The 22,898-nt window shown below is 42.7% G+C and overlaps 1 protein-coding gene across 1 annotated transcript in view; it reads left to right on the top strand.

Annotated features, from left to right (window-relative positions):
- GRB2 (growth factor receptor bound protein 2) overlaps positions 1-22,898 on the top strand; it is a 69,528-nt gene that overhangs the window by 2,274 nt on the left and 44,356 nt on the right. Inside the window, exon 2 of the mRNA XM_060764694.2 lies at positions 8,244-8,491. Coding sequence (XP_060620677.1) covers positions 8,414-8,491 — 78 coding nt within the window. The 5' untranslated portion in view covers positions 8,244-8,413. The remainder of the gene's footprint in view (positions 1-8,243; positions 8,492-22,898) is intronic.

The following is a 22,898-nucleotide window of genomic DNA, read 5'->3' as shown; positions in this document are numbered from 1 at the left end:
TTCCATGAGATATCACTGAAAAGAAATGTATCCTTAGTTAAGAAACCTCTACCTCCTCAAGATGTTCTGTTTTTTTTGTTTAGTTTTGTTTGTTTGTTTGTTTTGGTTTTTTGTTTTGTTTTTGCTTCAGGCTAATTTCTTGTGATAAACTGGTAGATACTTTTTCTGGCAAACATAGCAAGTCGGCTATGTAATGTTATCCCTACAATGTAATGCAAATCCCCAATGCTTAGTTCCTGCAAGATAATAAGGCCTCCTCAAAATAAGTTTATGTATGTAATTTGACCATTGGCAACCCCTGCATATATTTTGATAACTCTGCAGTGGGTCATTTAGTGTAATGTTTTACAATAGTAGTTTAACTCATGTATACTTTAGTTTAACTCATTTCAGTTTTTTATTTTATTTGGGAAAGGGATGTGTCTAGTTTCTAAGGAAGGAGCTCCTACTCTTCTCTAGAGCTCCTACTCCACATTATAATAATGCTTTTCTGATAAGCCTTCAAGTCTTGTAGTGAACCTATTGCAGGGTTTCCTTGGAAAGGTTTGTTTAGAGTGGGGTTGTCTTTGTATTCATCTGAACCTGAGAGAGTGTGACTTGTCATAAATCAGGAGTGTCAAACTGATGTTCATTAGGGGCCATTTCAGCCCTGTGGTTGCCTTCAAAGGGCCGATTACTCCGTAGATCGATAACCCATTGTTACAAAGGACTACATATAATTTTTAAAACACAATGGTCAGTGCTCTTTAGTTTTTACCCAATTTGGTTCCCCAGATGTTTTTGACCAACAACTCTCATCATGTTCATTATTCACCATGCAGACTGAGGATAGTGGAAATTCCAACTCATCAGCACTTGTGATTCTGGGGAAAGGTTAAAGGACATTTTAAAGACAGATATCATATTCACAAGCCTTGTCTCTGAATTGAAACCCCACTCTCCTGACTAAACAGAACAAACAGAAGCCTTCCAGACATTACTGTATCACAACTCCCATCAGCTGTAGTCATGATATGTAATGATGAGGAATTCAGGAGTTGTAGACTAGTATCTGGAGGACCACAGAAGATGGACGGGAGTGGGGGCAGATTCGGAATGTGGGCCTTGGGTTTGACACATGTGTCTTAGATAATCCAGTGGGTTTCCATGACTGATGAGGGATTTTAACCCAGGTTCCCACAGGCATGGTATAATGCTCAAACCACTATACCATGGTGCCTCCTTTTCCTGATTCTAGTATGGCTGTATGAATCACCAGACCACAGGACTCACAATGGTTCATCATGTCAGTAGTATTATTTTTTCATAGTTTGTACAGGGAGGCAGTGGCATGACAAGGAGAATGCCTGACTCAAGCCACCCTTAAAATCAAGGCATACTTGCTCTCAGAGCAGGCACTTATGTCTTTGGATGCTGCTTTTTTCCTGCTTTCCTCACATCAGCCTTTGCAACTTGTTATTCTTGAGTGCCTTCAAGTCATTTCTGACTCAGGGCAATCCAAACTGTAAACCTAACTTGGAGTTTTCTAGGCAAGATTTGTTCAGTTTGGAGCTGAGAATGTGCGACTTGCCTGAGATTACGCAGTGAGTCTTATGGTTGCATGGGGATTTGAAATCTGGTCTCTCTGCCCCAGTCCAGTGCTCCAACCACTGCACCATACTAGCTTTCCATTATAATAACACATTGCACTATATCTAGAAAAAAGAAAAGAAGTAGCAATATATGTACTTATCATGTGTTCTTTTTCTTCCGAAAAGAAGCAAGTGGTGATTTCTAAATAAATCCAAAATTATTTTGGTACTCTTAAAAACATGACTAACTGCCCTACATACTTTTATATAACTTTACAGAATCCTGATGCCCTGAAAAGTGTCAGAGAAAAACTTGCTATTTATAAGGCCAGACAGAACAGAATTCTTTTCCTGGCACAAAAAGGAAATGGACCATTGTTCTTGCCACTGAAGAGTTCACATAACATCCCCAAATCGTAATAAGAATAATTTGGTTCCTTTGAAAAAGAGAATTGGCCTTTTTCTTCTTTTAAGACAACAGCCCGTCCTTCCTGTAGGGTGGATGCTATGTGATATATGAAGGAATGCAATGTACATTTTTTTACAGAGGCAGCGCTTTCTTTTACAGAGCCAGCTCTTTCTGTTGGCCATTAACAAACTAAAAAGCCATTTCCCATCCTAAATTTCATATATGTCAGGGGAAAAATAGAAGGGCGGCATATAAATGCCGTAAATAAATAAATAAATAAACAATAACTAGTAATCATTAGAAAACTCAGACCGTTTCTTCTTTCATCTATTTGCTCTGTAATATAAACTGTGGTATTACTACAGATGCAAGATCAGCCACTGCCCACTCTCCATAGAAAACAAGCAATCTCAAACAAGTGAATTAGTAAGGTTGCAGAAAAGAAAGAAAATGCTAACCCCCTCACCTGGCATTCTTTCTACCAATATGAAATGTACCTTTTCCATATCAGCAGCCAAAAATCAGCTACGAACATATTCCTCCCCAATATTTACTTCACTGATTTTTAGAATTGCAGTTTGATCTAAAATGGGAAATACACAAGGGCAATAATTCTTGAGGAAATTATGCATTTTGCTTGCCAGACCATCTCTTTCTTATTGTTCAGTGTATTGTTTTTGCGCTAATTAATTAAATCTTCTTTCTTCTAAAATTAAATCTTTGCTGCTTGCTGTTCCAGCTCTAAGCTACTACAGCCATAAACTAAGAAAGGTGATATTAAAGATCATGTCAGTAACTTGCTAATGCATAGCTTTTCTTTAGCTGTATTTAGCTTTGCAAGTGCCTTTTAATAAGTTACTTGTGCTTTACAGCTTATATTAGATGCCTTGGTAGTCAGAATCCTATTTTAGTGTCATGGGCGCTGTCATGGTTGTAACATGTAGCTTTTTGAGTGAAGTGGTAAGTGGCCATCTAAAATAAGAACAGAACTTTTGGAAATATTTTTTATTCTACAGGCAGGATTTTTTTTACTAATTGGTATCTTGTAATTCCGTGAAGTCAGCTTTTTTATATGCTTGCAACAGTTTTTCCCCCTTAATGGTGTCTGCAGAGACTATTATATAGGTATAATTATTTATAACCTCTGTCTGGCAGGCAAATGCAAGGAAGGTACTTCTAATTGAGTTTAAAGTATTTTGGCTTAAATAGACCAAGCTCAACCATCAAGAATGAATTGTTTGTATTGTTTGAAGCTCAGCCATCAAGAATGAATTTGGTTTGTATTCTGATTATAATTCATTTCATACACAAAGCTTTCTAAATATCGTATTTTATTTTCATGGCTTACCAGTGTTTTCATTGGGCTCTTTTAGTTGGTTACACGTGACTAGCAGCAACTACAAATCTTTTCACCCATCATCTATGCCATGTTGGCCATTAACAAACTAAAAAGCCATTTCCCATCCTAAATTTCATATATGTCAGGGGAAAAATAGAAGTGATTTGATCATACTGGACAGGAAAAATAAGCCCCTTCTTCTGTTGTTATGTTTAGATAAAGAAATTGAGGAGCCCATATTTCAGTATACATTAGGCTTTGGAGGTCTTCAGAAGCAGTGAGACAAAACAAGTGTGTAACAGGAAGTTAAGTGGAGCTAGGGTCAGTAACCACTAGTAGTTGGCATTTAGGGGGCTAGCGATGCTTAGGAGACTAGTTTTCTTTTATAGCTGACAACAGATGTTGCTTTGCTATCTAGCCTCATACTTATGTAGTGTAACTGCCAGTTTTACACCCACCCACCCCTTGTTTGCAAAGGAGATACATGAGATATGCAGTTTCTTCTTTAATTTGGGTAGGATAATGTAGGAGTACCTCTGATGTTTGAAACAGATTTCTAATGTTGTTATCTACTCATAAACTGCAGTATAAGTTAGACATCACCAGATGGCTGAGGGCCTCCGCCCTGGCAAATTGGCAAGTGGATTGATGTCTGTTCGTTTAAAGCAGCTGCAGATGGATGTGGGATAAGAGCATTTGGTTGCATAAATTGTTACACTACCTGTAAAAAGTTAGATTGCATGGGCATCGTTTTTGCAAATCTGGATTTGCAAAATACGGCTGTTATTATATGTAACATACAAATATTTCTAATAAGTTTTGTATTTTAAAATATCAAGGTCTTTGATTACACATGTATGTAGGATTTTCGGTACCACTGTAAGGCTGCTTGTACTGAAAATCTTTGATTGTGTCATATGACATGTTAGTGTTAAAAATAATTGCTTGAAAAAATTCTCTTCATATGGGTTTTTGAATGGTATGGTTACATACTTAAATTTTCCTATAGTTCCTTGTTTTCTAGTTGGGGTTATAACATTTAATCAGTTACAGTACTTATTTGGTTTAAATTTATGACAGACTTTAATTCAACGAGAAAGTAACTATTATATGAGCAACAGATCATTTGATTAAAAAAATTAATGCAGTTATTAAAGTGCTTGCCATCTGCATGTGCTTGTCAATTGCGGCCTTGAAAGAGAGTCCCCTTTTCTTACATAAAGAACACTTGTTTTGACACATACATGTATAATCAAACTAAACAAAGTGTGTTTCTTCAGAACCAATATTTTACATATGCACATTTAGTCACTATTTTTTTCACTAAAATGTATACATTAAATTTTATGGTCTTTATCTTGAAAGGACTCCTATGTGTAATCGTATTCATAGCTAAATATAGATGTGTAATTATTGAAAAGTTACTGCTTTTTTGACTATTGAAGCAACTGTGGTGCTATTACTATTTTTAAAAGGCGATGTAGTGTCCTGTTCCAGATCATGTGTGAAGGGGGAGCCTTGACTTTCATTATGCTGTAGACTATGAACAGTAAATAATGGAATGCTGCAATTCTATGTACACTTAATAATAATAATAATCTTTATTTATACCCTGCCACCATCTCCCCAATGGGGACTCAGAGCGGCTTACATAGACCAAGCCCAAACAACAAAATTACAATAAAATAAGACCGGAAACACAAGCCGAAAACGCAAACAAAGCACAACATCATAATAACATAAAACATGTGAATAAATAACGATATAAAATTACAATAACACAATGACAGTGGGCGGGCTACATGTAATGATTAAAAGAAAGACTCATTAAAATTGGTTATAAACTCGAGTGAGATAAAAGAGAAACAAATTGTTTGCGGAGGAGGACTCATTATAGCGGGGATTGTGGGATCAAACTTTCCCACAGGGGGGAGGGGGATGTGTACTCCAATGACAGAAATGTTGAGGCTAAACAATAGTGCGGGGTTGAATACCTACTCACCAAAGGCGCAGCAGAAGAGCCAGGTTTTGAGGTTCTTTTTAAAGGTTTCTAGGGTAGGGGCTTAACCCTCAAGTAAGCCCTATTGGATGTAGTGTGATCTTATTAAGATTAAATGTAAATAGGGCTGTGTGCATTGCTACTAGAAGAGGAAAGAATCAGTACATGCTTTCACTTCTTGTTACCTTACCTCTTCCTTCTAAGATATTCCAAAAGAAATCACAATTTCCCAACATTTGTGCCCAGTGTACAGTGCTGAGGGCACCATTCACACCTTCCAGTTAGCAATGCTGATGAAAACATCACCTACGGTACTCTCACTCTATAGCTTTCCTTCCGCCCACTCTGCCCACATGTTGTGGGTTGCTTTCAAAGTAGGTTGCTGTGAGTTTTCCAGGATGTATGCCCATGCTCCAGAAGCATTCTCTCCTGATATTTCACCCACATCTATGGCAGGCATCCTCAGAGATTGAGGGGACAGTTAGAAACTAGGCAAGTGGGGTTTATATATCTGTGGAATAGCCAGGGTGGGAGAAAGAACTGTTGTCTGCTTGAGGCAGGTGTGAATGTTGCAAATGGCCATGTTGATTAGCATTCAATGGCCTTGCAGTTTCAAAGCCTGGCTAGTTGCTGCCTGGGGAATCCTTTTTTGGGAGCTGGCCCTGATTGATTGTCTGGAATTCCCCTGGTTTTTGAGTGTTGCTCTTTATTTACTACCCTGATTTTAGAGTTTTTTTTAATACTGGTAGTTTTCAAAGTTCTTACCACATACTTAGTTCTGTAAAGGGTACACATTTTCCAGCCACTTAAGTGGAAAAGGAAAAGGAAGGGACCTGAGGCTGTCAGAAATTGTGGGAGTTGCAGTCCAAAACACCTGGACTGTTTGCCTATGCTTGGTTTACACACAGTCTGTTAACATTGCTTCTGGAACCCTGTTAACATCCTATTGTTCACATTAAGAAACTGCTTTGATTTTTAAAATGTACTCTAAGTGAGCTAAACTTCAATCCAATAGCTCAAAACGACCACTCTTGCTTTTAAAATATGTCTCTCTGTTTCCAGAGTATTTTATAGAATATGCACCTGTTTACATCCTAGTGTTTCTGGCACAGCTGTTGTGTGTCTTGAGAGTATGGCATGTGGGGATGATTGGCGGCCCTCCCCTGCGAGCTAGAAGCAAGGCAAGGCCCTTCTTTACTTGGCTGACAGCAGGGACATGATGCAGTTGAGAAATAGCGAGGCGGAGCAGTGCTTATGACATACTGTGAGCTTGACTTTTACTGTCTCATGGAAATTAGGGCTGCTGCCTCCTCTCCCCGCAGTGGAACTGAAAGCCCTAGGTTTGCCTCTTTGGGACTGTAAGGGGAGTGGGACGCCATCCCTTGCATGCTGGAAATGGGGGATGCTGAGTGAGTTGTGTGTTTGGAAATGGGGAAGAGGCGGGGCTGGATGGTGGTGATGGATAACTCACGTGGACTTTGTTGGGAAGAGGGGGGGGGAGGAGCCGTCAAATGAGCAATGGCAAATAAAATGGTGCCAAACTACCAGCACTTCCATAGTGGCTAAAGTAGTTGTGGGCAAACCCAGACCCGGGGGCTGGATGCACCCCCTTGGGCTCTCTTCTCAGGCCCTCCTCTCTCTCACTGTCCTATCCTTACTTCCCTCTTTCCTTCCTCCTCCCCCCCTTCTCCTTCCTTTCCACCCTTTTGTCCTTCCTTTCATCCTTCCCTTCCTTTCATCCTTCTCTTTTTACTTCCTCCTTCCCTTCCTTCCTTCCTTCCTTCCACGCTCTCATCATTCCTTTCCTCTTTCCCTTTCTCCTTCCTACATTGCCTTTTGTTTTACTTTCCTCCCTCCCTCCATTCCCTTCCTCCTTTTTGTCGTTCTCTTTCCTCCCCCCTTCCCTTCTTCCCATCCACCCTTTTATTCTTCCTCCTTCCTTTCCTTTTGTCTTTTCCGTCTTTCCCTATTTCCTCCCTCCTTTCTCTTCCTCTTTCTCCTTCCTTCTGTCTTTCCTTCCTTCTCTTTCCTCCCTCCCTTCATTTCCTTCCTCCCTTTCATCCTTCCTTCCTTCTCTTTCCTTCCTCCTTCCCTTCCACATTTTCATCATTCCTTACCTCTATCCCCCTTTCTACTTCCTACATTCCCTTTTATCTTTCCTTACTTCTCTTTCCTCCCTCCCTCCATTCCTTTCCTCCCTTTTGTCCTTCCTTCTCTTTCCTTCCATCCTTTTATCTTTCCTTCCCTTTTGTCTTTTCTGTCTTTCCCTATTTTCTCCCTCCTTCCCTCTCTTCCTCTTTCTCCTTCCTTCTCTCTTTCCTCCCTCCTTCCCTTCCTTCCTCTCTCTTTCTCCCTCCACCCTTCCCTTCCTCCTTTTTGTCCTTCTTTCCTTCTCTCTTTCCTCCCTCCCTTCCTTCCATCCATCACCTCCTTAGCAGGGAGTGCTAGCATATGGCCCCCAAGTTACAAAGTTTGCCCATACCTGGGCTAAAGCCTGCCTTCAGGGCTTCCCATAAGGAGTGGGAAGGAAGAAAGGAAAGGGGGCAGCGAGTGAGCGGAAGGAGCCTCTTTTTGTGCTTTCCTGGGGTGGGCTTGGGCGGGCAGGGGCACAGGTCCTGCGGTAGAGCCGAGGAGCCAGAAGGCGAGTGGGGGCCTCTCTAGGAGGAAGAGGAAGAAGAGGAGGAGGTCCGCTTGGGGGCGTGAGCGGGGCGGAGTCTTCGCCGGGTTCCTTTGCCATTGGGCGCAGCGCTTGTCACTCAGCCTTGTCCAGGGAGGGGAGAGAGCGGCTGCAGAAAGAGGAAGCGGCCAAGCGGAGTGGAGCGCCGAGGAGGGCGAGGCGGAGGGCGCGGTCTTTCTCTCTCTCTCGGCCTCTCTGCCATTGATCCGGACTGCTTTGGCTCCATGTCCCGTCTCCTTCCTTCCTAGGGTGCCTTGGCCCTCGCAGTCCCCCGTCTGTGCCCAGGAGCGAGCCAGGAGTCCCGCAGGAGGGCGCACGAAGCCTGCCGGGAGGTCCTGGAGGAGGAGAAGAAGGAGGCGGCTTCGGCGAGAGCCCCGTTCCCACCCGCCCGCCAGAGCAGCACAAAGGCGGGCCGAGCATGGAAGCCGTCGCCAAGTACGATTTCAAAGCCACCGCAGATGACGAGCTCAGTTTCAAACGCGGGGATATTCTGAAGGTAAGCCGCGCTAAAGACAGAGGGAGGCGGATATTGCCCTCTTGAGGCGCCTCCTGATATCTGGGGGCCGCTTTCTCTCCATGCCATCGCGCATCCTCTCCCCCGACCACCCAGCATCTCTCTCCCGAAGCTACATTTGTTGGGTGCTCACAGTTCCTAGCAAAGGACTTCATAATACTTTTGAGTGTTTAGCTAAAATTCGACTCATGCAATTATATTTACATGTTGTAGAGGTGATGTCACTTGGATAGGGATGCTTAGTGTTGTGATCTAGTTGTCCTCAGTGATGGGTTCCCCGCATTTCTCTCCATTTCCTGGTCTGTTGCCTGCATGACCAAGCCAGTTAATGCAGCTGAGAATATGTCATTCTGTTCTAACCTTGTATACATTGGCTTTGTATCAAAATGCGCTGCTCTCCTGTGCAAGTCATGCTTTTCTGGCTTATTTATTTGTCTCCTCCTACCTGGCAGCAGATCATAGCACCCAATGCGCTTGGCAAAGCTAGCTCTCCAGTCACTGACCCTCTTGGCCACCATCGAAGAGGCTGTGGGATTCTGGCATTTACTTCAAAAACATTAGGGGTACAGCTATACCGTAAAATTAATTCAGTTTGACGCCCCTTTAACTCAGTGATGTGGAATTATGAGAGTTATGGTTGGAGCGACACTACCAGTCTATGGCAGAGAAGGCTAAAGACAATGATTTTAATTTATAGTTATATGTTAGTGTTTAGTTATTACGATTTTTCTTTTTACATGTATGTTGGCATTGGATGTTTGCCACTGTATACCACCTTGAGCCCCCCCCCCCCCGGGTTTTTTTTTGGTCGCGTCAGGAGTGATTGAGAAACTGCAAGTCGCTTCTGGTGTGAGAGAATTGGCCGTCTGCAAGGACGTTGCCCAGGGGACGCCCAGATGATTTGATGTTTTTATCATCCTTGTGGGAGGCTTCTTTCATGTCCCCGCATGAGGAGCTGGAGCTGATAGAGAGAGCTCATCCGCCTCTCCCCAGATTCGAACCTGCGACCTGTCGGTCTTCAGTCCTGCCGGCACAGGGGTTTAACCCACTGTGCCACCGGGGGCTTGCCCGGGGGTGAGAAAAGCAGTATATAAATATAATAAATGTAATAAATAAATGTGTTGTCGAAGGCTTTCATGACTGGAGTCACTGGGTTGCTGTGAGTTTTCCAGGCTGTATGGCCATGTTCCAGAAGCATTCTCTCCCAACGTTTTGCCCACATCTATGGCAGGCATCCTCAGAGGTTGAGGAGTGGTGCTTACTATAGATGTGGGCAAAATGTCAGGAGAGAATGCTTCTGGAACTTGGCCCTGAAAATTCACAGCAACACAAGGCTAAAGACATCATAAAACTAAAAATCTCAGGATTCCATAGCACTGAACCATGATTCTGCAGTGTACATGATGTTTATTACTTGGGCCAAAGAGATCATTGAATTGCTAAAAATTGGGAGCAGGAGCTTTCAGAGCCAATTCCATAGGCTTATTTTGAACAGAAATAATAATTGTTTCATGTAGACTTCCAGTTATGCTCTTAAGTGTACACATTTCCTGTTGGTTTCCAAATTTTTGCTGATTTGATATAAGCATTTTGATTGAAAACATCATGAAGGTTGAAATCTTTAAGTTGACTTAACCATGTATTTAGGAATTATGGCATGCATGTTTCCTTTGATTATGTGTTCCTGCATAGCAGGGGTTTGGATCAAATGACCATCACCCAACTCTATGATTTTATGAGTACCAAATCTACAGAGATTTTTGTAGAAACTGATAGATGACGCAGCAGATATATATCATCATATATGAACCTGACAAAATCCATTATTATTATTATTATTATTATTATTACTGTAAGAGTATTTGTGTACATTCTACCTAACAGGTCTCTTAAGGCAATCACAAGAGTGACATTTCCTTTAAAGACAGGTCTAATAAAAGAAGGTTCTGGAGGTGGTAACAGTGATGATGTAAAACATGTGGGTAGAGTTCAGCTTTGAAGCAATTCACAATGCAGGAACTGGGTTTTTTTCCCACTTGAGCCCCAAAAGTCAAGTCTAAAACCAAGTGCAGAGATGTATCTTGGCAGGTGGATGTTGAGTTACAAAACGTTTGGAATATATGATCAACCCAGTAATTAGTTTTTATTTGTCACTGTTGCAAGTAATTTAGTCAGAAATCTTTTGGAAATTACCTCAAAATCTATCCACCCTTAATTTTCTTAGATAATACTGTTATAAATTGAATTCTGTCCTATGTTTTAAAGGCAGATAAAGAGTCAAGGAAAAGGTTCAGCCTGTCACTTGGTTTTGTATACTTCTTGGTCATTGGGTTTGATGATCTTTATGTGAATCATAAACATTGTTGCACAAATAATTTAGTGATGATGTATATTTATAGGATTCCTTTTTTTTACTAATTGTGTGCAGGAGCTTTTTATTCACTTATGATTGGTTTTGTGATCAGAGTTCTTCATATTCTCCAAAGTTAGGAATGTATTTTATTCAGAGAGGGTCATAATATAGATTGACTCCATCCTACGTGTTTAACTTTTTTAAAAAATTGAAAAATATACGCACTGTTTTGAAGAGTTTAATATTCTTGCTTTTAATAGCTAATAGTTCTGTTAGGTCAAACACATTGTGACATCCCCCCATCATGCCTTATCACGGCCATCCTTGCTAAGAATGATGTGAGTTGCAGGTGGATACCTGGAATACACGGTGGCACAATGGGTTGAAATCCTTGTGCTGGCTGAAATGCTGACCTGAAGGTTGGCGGTTTGTATCCGCAAGATAAGGTGAACTTCTTTCTGTCAGACCCAACTTCCCAAGCGGGGACATGAGAGAAGCCTCCTATAGGATAGTAACATATCCGGGCCACCCCTGAGCAATGTCTCTGCAGATGGCCAATTCTCTCACACCAGAAGCAACTTACAGTTTCTCAAGTCCATTCTGACATGAATTTCCAAGTTGTTGCTGCGTTAAACTTTGGATAATCTGCCCTGAGTTAGATCTTGTATAATCTAGCAGCCTTCTTAGAGAAGTGTGTAGAAGTAAGGCTTAAACTCTTATGGCATGACTGCATCCATTTTATCTTGTTGTAAATATGAATGTGTGTCCCATTGCATCGGGATGTAGAAATAGTCATTATATAGATCCCAAAATTACCATTGTAAGAAGTATTCGATTTGGGCTAAGATTATCGAACTTCAGATCCAAGATTTGCCTTACAATAACAGGTGAAATATAGAAATGACGACACACTCCAAAACAGCCTGTGAGTTTTATGGGCAAGTAAGAACTGGAGTCTGCCATGAGTGTTTCTAAATTGAAATTGTCTATCAGCATGAAATTTGATAGACTTATTAAAACATGGATTTTGTACCCTTCAGTATGCTTAGAAAGAATAATAGCTATTAAAGTAGAACAATTACTGCAGCTTATCTGTATTGAATCAGGCAAAAATGTAAAAGCATTGTTTCGGTTAAGATGTTGAGTTGGATTTAGATAAAATTAGTTGAAATTAATTGGATAAGTTAGTAGTTAAGTCTTCTTGAATCAATGGGACTGAAGTGCAGTTAATTTTGTCTGCAGCTAAACTGGTTTTAAAAGCTTTCATTGGTTCTTAAGATACTTGTTAATTTAAACTAGCTAATTCTTTATTTGGGATTATCATAGATTTATGTTCATGCACTTTTGAGGTTGTGATAAATCCTACATTTGGTGTAAATGAACAGAGCTTTCTTTTTTTCCCAGAAGGTGACACATTCAGGCAAGAATTCTGAGTCCTAATAATAATCCCCTATATAGTAGTAATGAAAAAAATGCAATTAATAAACTCTTGCTCCATATCCAGAGATGAATAACAGGTTAACATTTAGCTTTTAGAAATTACTGGTGCAAAGGATTCAACACATCTCTGTGAGCATCTTTCTCTTTTAATATTTTGCTGTGGTGCTTTATCATGGAATCACAGAGTTGGAAGAGAGTACAATGGCTGTCCAACCCAATGCCTGTCAAAGCACTTCCAATAGATTTCCCTCCTTCCCCTCTTTAACAATCCCCCATGATGAAGATCCCACTTTGCTCCAAGACAATGTATTCCACTGTCAAACTGCTCTTACCATCAAGGCATTTCTAAAGTTATTCTCGAACTTTTCCTGTAGTTTTAATCTCTTTCTCCGTGACCTGGTCTGTGGAGCAGTAGAAAACAAACTTGATTTCTTCTCAACATGACAGCTTTTCAAATATTTAAACATGGCTATCATGTCCCCTCTTAATTTACTGTTCTTCATGCTAAACACATTCAGCTCCCTAAGTGCTTGGCTTCTAGATCTTTGATAATCCTGATTGCCATTCTCTGGACATGATCCAGCTTGTAGTATCCTTCTTGAATTGTGGTTTCTAGAACAGAATACAGTATTCCTGATGAGGTCTGACAACAGCATCGCACTTTTGACTCATGTTCACCTTGTGCTCTGCTAAGACTTTAAGGTTACTTTTACATGTACAGTGCTATTGTCAAATGCAATGTTCCCCATCCTATATGTATGTATATCATTTTTTTCTGAGTAAGCATAGAAGCTTACATTATTTCTCCCTATTGAAATTCATTTTGTTAGTTTTGGGCTAGCTCTCTAATCTGTTTAAATCATTTTGGATTTTGATCCTATTCCTGGTGGTATTAGCTCTTAATTTGGTATCATCTGCATTTTTGATAATAATACATCTCTTGAATGAAGATCGTTTCTTATAAGCTTGTGAGAAGATGCTTATCCATATAGGAAATTGCAGAGTGGAATCGTAGATTTGATTATTTTAGTTATGCCATCTGCAAAATTCGCTGCCCCCCCCCCCTTTTTATGGCCACACAGGCCAATATTGCCAAATATGCATTGCTTCTTTGTGTTTCTTTGATGGATGTTGTTAATTTCTATTTAAATTGTGACTGGTATCTGATGCATAGAATGATGACAGTCTTAAAATACTGTTTTCAGTAATAGTTGAATTATGTTGCTGTTAAACTGAACATTAAAATGATTGGTCATGCCCTTCCAATGCCATATTTTTTGCAGAAAAGGATAGTTGCATGTTGTATGCTTTAATTTTTATCAGATAATTTGCCTATGATGTCATAGTACCATTACTGTAGAATACTTACATATTCTGCACTTGACTGAGTATTAGTTGAACTACATCCATTAGCTGTTTGATTATTAGTAACCCTATGGCTGTGTTCCAAAAGTGAATGAAGATATTTAACCTTTGGCTCGAAACTAAGTAAGTCCTTTAAAGATTGGCTCAATAGTATGTGTGTGTATTAGACTGTAACACGATACATCTTGGATTTTATTTATTGAGAACAGGTAGAGTTTTTATAGTGTTGTCAGGAAGGTATATGACACAACTCAGTAATATCTGGCAAGTTAATCGGAATTATCTTAATTAGCATACAAAATGACAGAGAATGTTTCTGTATTGGTTAGGCAGCATGTTTTTCTTTCCCTCAAATTGTATTAGTTTGTGTAAATTTTTATACAAAATAGTGGTTTCCTGCCCTTGAGGAAACTCACAACAACAAACCCTAGTCCTTATGAAGAACAAACCATTTATCCTTCATTTTTTCAACAAAAAAAAAAGAATGAAATAGAGTATAAGGCATCAATATTTGCTGCAGTTTTCAATCAGAATTCCTGTAAACTAGTTGCAACATATTCTAAAACCATCAAATTTGTGTTCTGCTAAATGCACAAGCAGTCCCCGAGTTATAAACAGTCAACTTATAAATGACTTATAGTTACAAATGGGGACAAGACAATAGGAAGTGAGAGAAACCTACCCCTAGGAAGGGAAATTCACATGCAAAGTTGGAATAGGAGACAGAGCACCAGAAGAAAATAGCAACTGTCTAGCAAACAGGCATATATAGAGCCCAGATAGTATGTAAGTTTCAGTGGAGAGTGGATGAAAACCTCAGGTGCTCAGAAGAGAATTTGTTTAGGCTTTTTGAAATAACTTTTTTTCAGAGGTGCTCCAGAAAGACAGTTCTTTTTTCAAAATTGAGGTTGTTACTATGAAATAGTTTTTAAAGCCTTTTTTAACAGAATAAAAAAGGCATTTCATTTTATTTTCCGCAAAAGGTAGATTATCAGGATTCATATGAAATCTTGGTTCATAGATTCATAGCGTGAAAAAATAACAAGTAATAATTCAAGAAAGGCATTTTTCTGTAAGTCGAAATGTGACTATGAGGGAAGTGGAAACTGTATTGTCATTGATGAAATTAGTTAAGTTCTGATGGGCCATTTCTATCATCTTTTTGTATTACATTTATGTCTCTATGCTTACATTTTCAGAATGGGATCACCCTTATCCATTGCATATTTAAGTTTGTGCATTGCATTTTTATCCAGACATCTACTTTGTTGTGATAAATTATTATTTGCCTAACCTGGAAAGCTTCATAGTAGAAAGTCAGATATGGAATTCTACCCTCCACCTTTATTTCTTCTGTGTTTGATATTTGTGGATACTTTAGACCTTTTTGAAAAGACACTTCTGTGTCTGGTTATAACAAAGGTTTTATTATAGGTTAAAACTTAACATTCATATGGGCTCTTAAAAAGGTGTTTATTCTGAAACATGCTGGACCTAAATCAGTTTTTCCCCCTGTATATCTGGGTCTTTTTCTGTAAGTCTCTGTTTCTTATCTAAACTGCTGGATGCAGAATTTTACACTCTTAAATATAGAAGGTTGCATTGTCTGGGAAAACTCAAAAGCAGTGTGTGTTATAAACTCAGCTTTCATAATTTTCATGATATAAGTCATGGCACTCTTCATTAGTTGAAAGCCGGAATGCTTCCATGCTTACTCATCTTCAAGGCACCCAAAGCTTCTGGAGAACTACAGCTTGCAATGTTACAATAGCATACAGAAAAATATTAACTTCCTCTCTCCCTAACATTGAATGGAATTCCTATAGTAAAAGGAACCAACCAAATGTGCTTTTGACCAATGCTGCCACTCACATCTTCAATGGTAGTGCTAGAAACAAAAATGTAATCAAGCTAAAAACATGTCCCAATTGACCAACAACTATCCACTAAGTACAGCTCAAGATATACCTCCAAAAACCTCAAGATCATTTTTATATACATCCCGATTCTTACAATATTTCAGAGAGGACCATAGTGTTACACTTTTTTCGCATGTCAATATTCTAGTCCCTGGGGATTTTTTTCATTACCAGTGCTGAATTGACTTATTATTAACAAGTGATGTATATTTTTATAATGTATTTAGGATTCTCTCCTTACAGTTTGCTTTTGTCTCCTATAATTGGGATCATTCACTCTGTCTGAATCAGTGTGCACTATAAGGTTCCTGAGTCCTCTTCCTGTGAAACAGTAATGTGTTTCAGGCAGATTTCTGTCATGTTGGCCTCCTGGCCAGATGGCAATGGTCCAAGCGTTAATATGCTGATACTTGCTTTTGGTTTACTGCGTGGTGGAGAAAGAAAGAATAGATTGACTGATTCCATTGGCTGATAATGACACAAATCAATTCCCTGACTGTCTTCATTTTTATACAATATGTAGAAAGCACATATTAAGGGAACATTTAAAAAGCTGAAGATCCTCAATCTTCCCTCTTAATAGCTAATGGAAGTTGAATAATTATTGTTAAAAATTATGTAAGAGCATGTTTTATTAGCTGACCAAGCAATAATGCCTTAACTGTTTTTTTCAAATCTTATTTTGAGGAACCCTTCAGCAAAGGGGACTCCTTAATTCTCAGCTTCACTCTTGAATATAAATCCATTTGTTGTCTATTGAAGAGCAATAGAGCAGTTGTAATTTGTGTCATTTCAATTCCTTGGTTGTCTTAATTGAGCCCACAAGGCTACTTATTCAGCAGCAATGCCAGCTAATTTTCTAACCTCCAGTCAAATGCTGTTCATGTGACTCTTTCCCGGTTTGTTCTTCTTTGCTTCAGATCAAACAGAATTGTATGTTTCCAATGAGCTGGTGCTGAGATTGCATTTTCAGTTCCTGCATGAAAGCAAATCTTAACCTTCATTGCAAAAAAGCATATGTGTATAATATGATATGGATGAGGTAATACAAGGGCAATAGTGCTTCCCATTTATGCTTTCTTACAGTCATTCACAATATTGCTTATGTTGGGGAAGATCATGTTTAGATTGAAAACCAATTGTTTTTATTTCTAAGAAGCAAACTTATTAGAAAAAACTAGTGTTTTCCATATTGATTATTGAACTTGTTTTAAAATAAAAATAGCCCTTGATCACTTTGAGTCCCATTTGGTGCGAAAGGAAGGCTATAGATCAAGTACATAATCCACCGCATAATAGTCACACTCTCCCCCTTTTAAATTTAAGGGGGGGGGGGCTATTACGCAGTGGAAATTAATTACAGGTATGGCTGCCAGCTGACAGGGGCCCTGTAGTTCTTCCTCGTGTAGTCTGTGAAATGCGCACTAATGGGTTTCTGTGCGCATGCGCAGAGATTTCGGAACATTCTAGATTGAAAGATTTTAGGCGGGAGTCCCGCCCACCCTCCCAATGGTATAAGAGGCAGTAGGCGGAGTTCCGCTTCAGTTCTTCTTTCCGCGCGACAGCAGAAGCACTTCGGACTTTCTCTCTCTGTTTTACTTACCTGTTATTGACTCGGACTTCTCTCGACGATCCTCCATTCTCCTACCCTCGACTTCGGACTGATCACGGACAGGCTAGCTATGTCGGCTTTATCTTTTAAAAAGTGCTCGGCTTGTGGAGTTAATCTCCCAGAAGCCGATAGACACAATAAGTGTCTTTTGTGCCTTGGGGAAGCCCATAATCGCTCTGCATGTGAGATCTGCAGAGCGTTTACATCTCGGGCTCAAAAGAGCAGAGACTCCCGTCTTAAAGCTCTTTTATATGAGCAGGCACTGGCCCCTGAAGAGACTCGCCAAGCCGCGCAAAGTCTCTCTCAGCAGCCCTCTCCCTCCCCCCTCTCCGGGGAACGGCCGGGCTCCTCCACTCAGCTGGAAGAAAACCTTGCGGCCGGGACTCCTCCCCCTGGGGACGAGCCGCCGCCGAAAAGATCCAGGGCCTCCAAACAAGTTGCTCATAAGAGCAAATCTAAAGAAAAGCAAAATAAGAAAAAGGGAAGGCAACTCTCTGGCTTGCAGCCCCTGAGTCCTCCCACGCTGGCGCCGCCGGCCCAGCTGCTTGAGCTCTCGCCGACGGAGCAAACCGCTCAACTTTTAGAGCTTCAGGAGCCCCCGGAGCTTCTCCCGATAGAGCTCCTGGACTCCCAAACCGAGCCTAACCTGCCTCCCTCTCCCTCCCTCCAGCCTGCCCAGCCTCCCAGAGAACACCCTCCCTCCCCGGTACCGGCCCCTCCCATCTCTCAGGCTGAGCGTGGCCGTTCTCGGCCGAGCCGCTCCAGGCGCCGGTCCCGATCCTCCTCCTCCTCTCATTCTCGGTCCCGATCCCACACTCCTCCCCCCAAGCGCTCGCGCGGACGCGACCCACGCGATCGCGATCCGCGCTTCCCTTCCCCGTACGAATATCCCTTTCCCCTCTATCCCCCTCCTCCCTTCTACTACCCTTACTATCAAGGGGAATACTCGAGGGACCATACCCCTCCTCCTCATCCTTATCCTCATTCCTACCCTCCTCCTTCCGCCACTATCTCCAGGCCCCCTCCTGAACCTCCTATCCTTCAGCACCAGGGAGCGCCACCCCCGGATCCTGCTACTCCTCAACAGGACCTCCAACCCGACCCAGACATGGTGGACGCTGAATCCTCCAATGATTCTCCTCCCACTGCTGTTCTCCAAACTGAACCGGATCCAGACCCTTTACAAGCAGAAGAGTTTAAAAACTTTTCTGCTTTATTAATCAGACTCTCCAGATCACTCAATCTGGCCGTCCCCCAACCTACTAAGGCTGTGGATGACCCTTGTTTTACTTCATCTGAACAACAACGGCCCATGTCCACTATATTGCCCACTTTACCTTACCTTTTAGAGGTTCTCAAAACGGAAGGTGTTTCTCCAGCCCTGGTTCCAGCCACGCCTAAGCGGGCTGAGAATCTTTATCGCATTGACCTCACGGCAGCTTCATGGCTTGCCAAACTGCCCAGAGCCAATTCAGTTGTTACAGACGCCCAACCCAAACCAGTTCAGAGGAATCAGTCTTCCCCCTCAGACAAAGAAGGGAAGAAACTGGATGCTATGGCAAAAAAGTTTTATTCCTCTGCCTGCCTTTTTGCCAGAATGGCACATTATGGCGTCTACATGAGTGTGTACCAGACACACCTCTGGAATAAAATCTTGCCTTACCTTGATCTCCTACCAATGGCTGATCAACCTATGGCAAAAGCCTTTGCTCAAGAAGCACTTCTTCTCTCTAAGCTCCAGAAGGACTTAGCGAAAAACACAGCTGACACATCTGGCAAACTCATTGCTGGAGCAGTGGCCTTGAGACGTCACGCCTGGCTCAGGGCATCCACTCTTTCTCCCTCAGCTCGCACGCTGATCGAAGATCTCCCTATGGATCAAACAGGATTGTTTAATCCAGAAACAGATTCCCAGTTAAAACATTCCCATGAGATGAAACAAACGGTCACTAAATATGACCAACAACCTTATCAACAGAGGCAGAGATGGGGCAATTATTATCATTACCCCACCTATCAAAGAGGACGTTACAACCCTCACTCCTACAGAGGAAAACAACGTCCTCACTCATCTCCTGCCACCACCGGGAAGCCACCTGTTCCCTTTAAGGGTCAGTATCGGGGCACTAAACCACCAGATAACAAAAAGCGGCGTTTTTAGCCCCCCTCCATCCCCACCACTGCATCTACCTGACCCTTCCCCACCCTCCACACACACCACATCCACCTCACCACTGTACCTCAACAGACTCCATCCATACTTACCTGCTTGGCAGTCCATAACCAATGACACCTGGGTCCTCCGCATAGTAGATGAAGGTTACGCCATTGAATTCCACTCTCTCCCTCCACTGGGGAAAGTTTTACCAACTCAATCCTCTCCCATGCTTTGGGACGAGATATCCTCTCTTCTACACAAAGGGGCGATTTCCCCTGTACATCCCGACCTGGCTCACACTTGCTTTTTTTCCCGCTACTTCCTAGTAGACAAAAGGGACGGAGGTCAACGCCCCATCTTAGACCTCCGAGGCATTAACAAATTTATCTCACCTCGCAAATTTCGCATGGTTACACTACTCAACATCCTTCCTTTCATCACGAAGGGAGCATGGCTCGCCAAGGTTGACCTCACTGACGCATACTTCCACATCTCAATCAGACACGACCATCGCAAATATCTCTCCTTTGCACTGGACAACCACATATTTTCTTTTTCCGTATTACCCTTTGGTCTTTCCTCTGCCCCAAGGGTCTTCACTAAATGCATGTCAGTAGTAGCTGCTCACCTACGCCAGAACGGCGTAACAGTTTTTCCATACATAGATGATTGGCTTTTTTCAGCGAAATCTCGTTCCCAGCTCCTCTCTGACATCTCCTTCACCTTGTCTCTCTTACAGGAACTTGGACTTGTCGTAAATTTCGACAAATCCCACCTCATACCTACCCAGCACATCCATTTCATTGGTGCCCTGATAGACTCCACATCCCAACGGGCTTACCTGCCAGAAGACCGCTTCTCCAATCTCTGCCAAGCCATCAACAGCCTGCTTTCTTCAGGCCGGTCCTCTGCATGGGCCATCCAATCTATCCTTGGCCATATGGCGTCCACTACAAGTGTGACTCCCTTCGCCCGGCTTCGCCTCCGCCCACTCCAGTCCTGGTTCCTGGGCGTATTCGATCCCACTCTCGACTCACAATCCATGATTCTTCAACCTCCCGCTCACGTCCTGAGCTCCCTCCTGTGGTGGACAAAGGAATCCAATGTGTGCTCAGGTCTCCCATTCACACCCCCACGCCCGTCTCTGTCACTCACAACAGACGCCTCTTCCCTCGGCTGGGGAGCACACCTCCGGGACTTGACGATCAGCGGCCGCTGGTCTCCCTCAGAACAGAAACTCCACATCAACGCACTGGAGCTACTAGCAGTGGGAAAAGCCCTCCGGGCTTTTGCTCACCAAGTCTCCAACCGCACCATCCAGGTAGTCACAGACAACACATCAGTAAAATTTTACCTCAACAAACAAGGGGGAACCCACTCCCCAACACTCCTCTCCATATCATCAGAGATCTGGGAGTGGTGCATTCGGAGGAACATATTCCTCATTGCAATCCACCTTCCGGGGAAAGACAATATCCTGGCGGACTCCCTCAGCAGGACTCCGACCACGACCCACGAGTGGCACCTGCACCCCAGAGAGTTCAACCTCTTGACCCGTCACTGGGGCCACCCACAAGTAGATATGTTTGCCTCCCCAGACAACACACAGTGCACACTCTTTTGCGCGAGGCTCCGCCCTCACGTATTCCCAGGTTGCTTAGGAGACGCCTTTCTCTTTCAGTGGTCTCAGGGGTTCCTCTACATCTTTCCTCCCCTTCCTCTGCTCTCCAGAGTAGTGGCGAAGGTCATCACAGACAGGGCCAATTGCATCCTGATAACCCCATGGTGGCCCAGACAACCATGGTTTGCCCCTCTCCTTCACGCATCACGAAGAACGTTCCTTCGCCTACGATCCAGCCCGGATCTTCTCACCATACAAAACGGACTGATCTGCCACCCAGATCTGCCAACTCTACGCCTCACGGCGTGGAGGATCACACCATGACCCATCTCTCTGAGGCTGCACGACTTATTATCCAGGCAGCCCAGAAGACTTCCACCAAAAGAGCTTACACCTATAAATGGTCGAAATTCAAGTCTTTCACTCACCCCTTGGGCTTTGAGCCTGACTCAGCCCCAGTACATATCGTATTAGATTTCCTAGTTCATCTATCCTCACGGGGTTTTTCCCTCTCCTCAATTAAGTGCTATCTCGCAGCACTCTCCTGGTTTCGGAGGAAATCAGGACTACCGTCCCTGTTTCAAGATCCGTTGATACAGTTGTTTGTTAAAGGTTATAAAAATGTTCACCCCCCAGTTTCCCCTCCACCCCCGGCTTGGAGCCTTGAGCTTGTCTTGTCTCAACTCTCCAAACCTCCCTTTGAGCCCATGGCCTCCTGCGACATCTCCCATCTTTCCTGGAAGACGGCGTTCCTAGTGGCCATTACCTCGGCAAGGAGGGCCAGTGAGCTCGCTGCTCTTCGCTCAGATCCTCCCTTTATTAGGTTTCATGAGGATAAAGTAGTCCTTCGGACTGACATTACCTTCCTTCCCAAAGTTGTCTCCAAGTTTCACATGTCCCAAGACATCACTCTCCCTGCTTTCTTTCCTAACCCTTCCTCTCCCTTGGAAGTTGCACTCCACGCGTTGGATGTCAAAAGAGCCCTCTCCTTCTATATATCCAGGACAGCCTCCTATAGGAAATCTCCTAGACTTTTCCTAAAATACCGGAAAGATGCCTTGGGGGAGCCAGTAACATCTCAAAGACTATCATCATGGATAGTATCCACAATTCGCTTAGCTTATGCTTTGGCGCACAAAGAGCCTCCTTCAACTATCCATGCCCACTCTACGAGGTCACTTTCAACATCTCAAGCCTTTCTCCACGGTGTTCCTGTCCACGACATCTGCAGAGCAGCAACCTGGACGACACCTTCTACCTTTGCCTCTCATTACAAGCTCGACATCCTCGCCAAGAGGGATGCAGCCTTCGGCAGAGCAGTTCTTTTCTCCTGTGTGGCATGACCCACCTCCAGGTTGGTAGCTTTACAGTCACCCATTAGTGCGCATTTCACAGACTACACGAGGAAGAAATATGGGTTGCTTACCTGTAAACGTATTTCTTCCAGTGATAGTCTGTGAAATCCGCACGTCCCGCCCGTCCTCCCCTCTTATGTCATGCCTCTTTTCCTGGCTGCTGTCTGGCGGCAAGGAACTGAAGCGGAACTCCGCCTACTGCCTCTTATACCATTGGGAGGGTGGGCGGGACTCCCGCCTAAAATCTTTCAATCTAGAATGTTCCGAAATCTCTGCGCATGCGCACAGAAACCCATTAGTGCGGATTTCACAGACTATCACTGGAAGAAATACGTTTACAGGTAAGCAACCCATATTTCTGAGGGGCAGGCAGGCAGATAAATGGTCATCAACCTGTGGACTTGCAGGCAAGGGCTAGAGGGCCTCCCTTGGCTGCCAAGTAAAGGAGACCCTGTAGATCTTATCTGTGGATACACAGGTGAGTGAGCCTTGAAAGATATTTTGAAACTTCAGCATGTCTAGAATGCTGTGGCCAAACCATTAAGCAGAACTAGTAGTTATAAGTG

This window comes from Anolis sagrei, chromosome 2 (genome assembly GCF_037176765.1).
Source record: "Anolis sagrei isolate rAnoSag1 chromosome 2, rAnoSag1.mat, whole genome shotgun sequence".
Classification (NCBI taxonomy): domain Eukaryota; kingdom Metazoa; phylum Chordata; class Lepidosauria; order Squamata; family Dactyloidae; genus Anolis; species Anolis sagrei.
This window is presented reverse-complemented; position numbering and strand designations above follow the sequence as displayed.